At 32.4% G+C, this 6,704-nt stretch overlaps 1 protein-coding gene across 1 annotated transcript; it reads right to left on the reverse strand.

Moving 5' to 3' along the window:
- Positions 1-3,640: 3,640 nt before the first annotated feature.
- Positions 3,641-6,183, reverse strand: LOC143549246 (beta-glucuronosyltransferase GlcAT14C-like). Its single transcript, XM_077040190.1, has 4 exons — positions 5,664-6,183; positions 4,595-4,670; positions 4,385-4,500; positions 3,641-4,297 (listed from the first exon to the last, which is right to left on the reverse strand). The coding sequence occupies exons 1-4, from the start codon at positions 6,181-6,183 to the stop codon at positions 3,831-3,833; spliced, it is 1,179 nt and encodes a 392-aa protein (XP_076896305.1). The 3' UTR covers positions 3,641-3,830.
- Positions 6,184-6,704: the final 521 nt, after the last annotated feature.

Raw genomic sequence — 6,704 nt, forward strand, 5'->3', positions numbered from 1 at the left:
AAAAAGAATAAAAACAATTTTTTTCTACTAGTATTTTAATACTTTTAGGGTGTGTTTTTCTTTTTAAATAATTTTTAGAGATAACTTACTTTAAAAAAGAAACACATCTTTTTCATCAATAAAACAATAAAACAGATTAAACAACATGCGATTGGCCAACAAGTTGGTTCTTTTCTCGTGGCATTAATTTCATGCTTTCGAACTTATCAAAAAATATTTAAATGATCTTTTGTGGGGTGTGAGACACATGATAAGATAAATATATACAAAATGTTTTATCATTTTTATAAAGGTGTTATATCATTATTCTTTAAATACATTTTATAATGATAATAAATATTATTATTATTATTATTATTATAAAGAACAAATAACACAAAGAAAGAAAATAAAAAAAATAAAAAAATAAAGTTTATAGTATATGATTTTATATTTTAAAGGGAGACTTGTAATGACTAAAAATATTAAAGGGGGTAATATGTCAAATAAAAATGTTAAAAGAAATGAAAGTCTAGAAGATGGGGTATGACAAGTACACAAAGGAGTACGTTTAACCTAACACTATAATAAACAAAAACCCACTTGTGCCACTTGGCACTTAATTGCACCATATTTATGCCACTTGGCAAGTTTTTGTTCAATTATTAAATAAACAATAATCAAAATTGGTAAATGGTTTGTAACTGACTCTTTCTTTAAATATTTCCCTTATATTATGAATTAATTATTTAGTAATTAACAATAACAACTAATAATAACGGTGTAGCATTGTAAGGTAATATTATTGTAATTTTTAAGACTCCAAGAATGGAAGTATCTTCACCGGACATGACTCACATGAGTGCATATTATTCTTTCATGAATCATCATCATTATTATTTAAAAAAAAAACAAGATTAAAGGACTTAGCTTAAAAAATCAGTGCTCGATTTTTTATCATTTCAATATAACAGTAATCCTTATAATTAATCATAATATATATACAAGTGTCCAGTTCAAAACTAATTTGAAGTAGAAAATTGTGAGATTCACGCAACACTTATACATCATGCATTAAAAATATAATCAAATGTAGTGAAAGAGAGTATATATGTCTATATTTGTGTCATTTGCAAGTTTTTATTTTCAATCATTAAAACTCTTTTTAAAAAAAATCAAAATTGGTAAATGGGTATCCCGTAACCAACCCTTTGTTATAAAAAAATTATATTAATTTCCATATAATTTATCACACATGCTAACTTTTCGTGCCTCCCAAAATCATATAAGGCATAATTGACTTTCTCCCTAAATGATATTAGACACAAAAAATTACAGTTTGAAAACTTATCTGAAGAATCATAAATCAATCACATAATCTCAAGCTATTCCATATATCAAATCTCAATTACGCCGATTTATCTGTAAATACTTCATGATTTATCAAAACTCGATAATAAACCTCTAAGGTTTACGATTTGTTTACTTGTTTGATTTTGGTTGAATATATGATAATCTAGGTTAACGTCTTAAATTTTTTACAATACTATTGAAATTGTTAAACAATATTTTCTAATTTCTTATATCACTACATATGTGTTTTATTGATGATTATGTTAATTTGCTCATATCAGTGGATCTTTTAACCCATAGGGTTCCCATGTAATTTTCAAATTAGGGAAAAAGTTGATGAGACTTTCAAACTTAATAAATTTGATGTTAATGTTACATTTATAACTAATTATGGGAACCGAGAATGATGCATCCGTACAACACGTCTACTTTGTTGATATAACTGATGAACTGTGTAATAATTTGTCTTTTATATATCATAAACGAAATGGTGTTACAAATCTATATATTACTTCTTATTTGTGTAACTAACTTATCCACAAAGTTAACATACATTATTTCTTGTAAAAAGTATATAAGTAAAATAAATAGATGCATTCATTTATGGATAATCATATGTATTTCATAGTTTAGCACGAGTAACTTTTTTGTTAAGATTATATTGAGTTGTCAATTTATCATAATCATCTGATCATCTTTTTGATAGTTTCTCATATTTTGTTTGTAAATCAAACATGTATAATTTAATGTTAATAGCATAAGCAGACACACCACTACAAACTTTTTCAATATGACCAAGTTTCTTTAGGGTAGTGGTGCATCCCGAAATACTTTATATGAAAAACATGTTAATACATTTTTTATACTACTTATGAATCAAATATTTGATTAATGATATTCTTTTCTTATATAATTCAGGTGTTACCAGCTAGACATGTACAATCATATATAAACAAATTTTTTAGATTTTTGATAACTTTATCATGATTTTTTTCCGTTTGTAATTTGTAATTTATTCGACTTTATAAATCTTAATATTTATTTATTAAAATCAAAATATAATTTGTCTAACCCGTGTATCACACAAGATCCTAGTTGTCCATATGGGAAAATGATAAAAACTATTTTAGTAATGTTTCAACAAGCTTGTTTGAAGAATACAACTCACTAAAAATTTATCTTTTTAGAAACTTGCATGTAGTGAATGGTGTGTTTGAAAATGATAAAAAGAAAAATTATATGATAAGTAATAAAGTAAACAATCATCAGAAATTTTTTTTGAATGAAAGTGCTCCAAAGACCATAGTGAAGCACGGGTTATTCTTACCAACATTTTGAAGACAATCTCACAAAAATTTTAACAACCTTTCTGCTAAGAACATCCTTTATGGTGGGGGCTTCGAAATCCCTTCACCGTGTCACGTCAGCGCCACGTAACCACCGGGGGCATAGAAGCCCCATCCAATAATGTCCCGCTATGGTAAGGGCGCTCATTATATATATATATATATATATATATATATATATATATATATATATATATATATATACATATGTATGTATGTGTGTGTGAGATAGAGAGAGGGCCCACCAAAAACCCCTCTTCCGTGTCCAGCGTTGCAACCAACTTCAGCACCAACGCCCCACCACCAAGGGCGCCCCTTGGTGGTGTTGAGCGCCCAATGGCGCTGGCCAACTCAGCCAACCCCGCCCCATAGCGATGGGTCTAAGTGATCATATGCGTAGATCATTACATAAAATCATGATCAGCTATAACAAGAGAATAAGTAAGTTGTTGCGAGTTTATTTGTGATATAAAGAAGCTTTATGCTATTAAAGGGCATTTGGTTCAATGGTATCTGATGGTGTAATAGATTGTCCTTCTTTTGTTGGAGGATAAAGGTTCAAATCTCGCAGAGGTTAAGTGGATTTGAGAGTAGATTCTTGGTTGTTAAAGAGAGAAGAAGCTCATGTTGACCCATGCCAAAGATAAAATGAGAAGAAGCCTTGGTGAAGTCTAAATGTTAGAAAGACGTTCGTAAATGCCTAAATGGTGATCTCTACCGGTTTGGAGACAAACGTTTATGTAAAAGGTCCATTTTCAATATTTATTCCTTATTGGTTGTGAATAAAAGAAAAAAAATATAAACGAATAAAAAACATTATTTTTATAAGGATAGATATGATAAATAATATGTATAAGGTTTTTACAAGATAAACAAAATTAAATGTATTTTTTAGCTAAAGTATATGAATTGAGATAAAGAACATAATATTATAGCATCCATGAACAATATGTGAAAGAGAAATGTTGTTTTTTGCAGCACTTCTCATCATCCAACAATTAACTTCCTTAACCATATTTACTTCATCAATGTATAGAATTCAACAAAAAGAACAAAAAAATGTTAACGGGTCAACCCATCTATACCAACCAAAAATCACAATCACAACAGAAAATAAAAAATAATAACTATCACAATGCCTTTATGACCATATTACTTACATTGTCTAGGCCTAAAATTTTGGGTACTCAAAAGATCAGACACAAGTTTCTCGAGTCTCTTGGAGCTCATTGTCGGTCTGATAACATCCATCTTGCCAAAAATCACACTTCTTTGATCCGATCTCCTTCCCAAAAGCTCGGTATCAATTTTATCAAGTACCGGATCATCTTTTGGGAAAGAATGACCAAAGGGGGCCCCACTCTCGATCATCTCAGAAAAATGTTTTACTGTGAGATTTACAGGGTACTGCTTTGGCTGGTTGTCCCATTTAATATAGTGCATGTCGTGGTTGACGGTTGTGTTTTGGTAATCTTTATGGTTACATATGACGGTGTGAAAGTAGCCCTCGGGTGATGACAAGAAGTTTGTGTAGTACATTAGAAGAGTCCTAGGAAGATTGTCCCATCCCCATACACAAAACTCCAAAAATGGTCTGGTTAGCACAACCCAAGCAGAACCTGTTAAATAAAATGTAAAAGTGATTATAGACTAATTTTTAAATGAACTTAAAAGTCACATTATTACAATCAATGTAGATCAAGTACCCATGAAGAGCTTGAACGAAACGGGCATGGATCGTTTTTCTTTGGCCCAAAATACGCCTGATTTCTTTGAATGATATAAACCAGGGTCAATAATAATCGGTCTTGCCCTTTGAAACCTGCAAAAGATAAAAGTTAAGAAATTGGAATTACCGAATAATCGTCTTATGAAGAATACTAAAGTGACAGATCAAGTATCAAATATAAACTCACTCTTTCCAGCCGATGTTGGTTGTGCGTTCAAGAAAGTTCAAATCCCGTGGCAGGTAGGAGAAAATGTGGAAAATATCTGTGAATATAAAAACACAAAAATAAGATGAAAAACCCCCAAAAACATGGAACCGACTTAACTGCAATGAGTATTTAAATGTTAACAGATTGGATATCCTATTAATAATGTTACAAAACGTACAAAGCCCTTACTATTCTGTGCTCCTTAATCCTTAAAAAGCAATATAGTATGTGTCTTTTTGTGAACCAAACAAACATCGAATTATCCTTGTTTCGGGGAGGTGCCTAATTGGTATTTTGATACAGATCATCTATTTATTTGGATTGATAACAACCTAACTTGAAAGACTTGTACACTAATATAACTCTTCTTTTCCCAGCAGAGTCATTCTTGCTCTAATTTCTTAAATAATCCAAATTTTCCAAACACTCGAAACAACCCATTATTACAACTTCAAACAGCAAAAGCATATAGAAACATTCAATCAGAATGATAATCAAGTTTATCAAAAAGTAAAAAACTTTGTTCATCATACTCATTAAAGATAACTAGAAGAAAGTTTCAAAGCAATATAGTATGTGTCCTAGTAACACTCTAATAGAATTCAAAGGATATCCATATATCAAAAATTCAACTACAAACAAACACACACATATAGGGCATTTCAATATATGCAACTTTTATGGTATAGACAGTGGGGACTAGCAATTATTCAGCGCCTAGTCGGGATTTTTAAAACGATGGGTATAGAGTCTGTATCACATCCCAAGATACTGCAATTATTCATGAAGTTCATTTAAGTTCGTGAACATAAAACAATAAATTTCATTCGATTAGCTAAACAAATGAGCATGAGCAAAGCCCTCGTCCGTTCAATTGATGAATACATCGACCTCAATCTCTAGGCTCCGCTGATATATTTGGTTTGTTTCATTTCCTTAATGAACGAACACAAACATAAAATCTAGTTCAGTAAGTGTTCGTGAACACATTATTTCGTCGTTCTGTTCATTCGTTTGCAACCCTATTAATACAACTAAAACGACTAACCGTCTTGAGGCATAAGAGGATAATCAGAAGCACTAAGATTAATAAACCAGTCCCAGTCCTTCCCCTGCTTCAACAAAAGCGCCACCGCGTGCAACATACAGGCGATCATCGTCGGTCCTTTCGAAGTGACCAAATTACCCTTCCCAATCACCATCACATTCTTATTATTATTATTAACCCTCTTGGCCAGATCAACCCTCTCTGCATCCGAAGCCTCCAGATCCAGATGCAGTAAGTAATAGTTTCTCGGGTGGTACACTGCCCGCACCAGCCGGTGAAGCCGACCCACGTCGCCTCTGCTGCCGGTGATGAAGTAGGCGAACCGTGGAAGGTCCGGCAAGGTGGTGGTTGTTGTTGAAGTGATGGTGGGTTTTGTGGGGGTTGGATGGTTAGAGGGTTTGAAAGCTAGGAAGAGGATGATGAGGAAGACGGTGAAGAGGAAGATGGATGGGGCGAGGTACGGGTTGAGTCGGTGGTTGGAAGTGAACCGGAGTCGGAGGTGTGACCGTTTGGTCGACATGATGGTTTCGATTACAATGACGAAGACAAAAGCTTGACTGGTTATTGGTTGTGTTAAAAGGGGAATATCCTTACTAGTGAATTTAAAGTGTTACTTGAAACATAAATCACTTGGAATGTTTTATATGGTGGTGAAGGAATAGTAACTTGTTTGGAAGAGATCCGGTGGGGTGGGCATATTTGGGATTGAATTTGAAAAATGCTTATTGGTGTTTTTAAAAAGCCAATAAATTTGGCAATCACAAAAAACTTTCTTATTTTAGCCCCAAATCTTGGCTTTTCAAAATGGTTTTTTGAAAAAGCTAATAAGCATTTTTTCAAACTCAATCTCAAACAAATTTTAAGAAAAGTGGGTATCAGATTAAACGGTATGATAAGTATTCACTGTATGAAGTTCATCTCCGTATATGATGCTGATGCCGATACTGAAAATACTGGTATTGAGGTTTTTAAAAAAAAAATGGGTGCCGAATCTATTAGCACGGTCTAGGTGTTGGTACGAACACAAGGTACCATATACTA

This window comes from Bidens hawaiensis, unplaced genomic scaffold (genome assembly GCF_021521415.1).
Source record: "Bidens hawaiensis isolate Kalapana, Puna unplaced genomic scaffold, B.hawaiensis_p1.1 tig00015452_1, whole genome shotgun sequence".
In the NCBI taxonomy this organism is placed as follows: Eukaryota; Viridiplantae; Streptophyta; class Magnoliopsida; order Asterales; family Asteraceae; genus Bidens; species Bidens hawaiensis.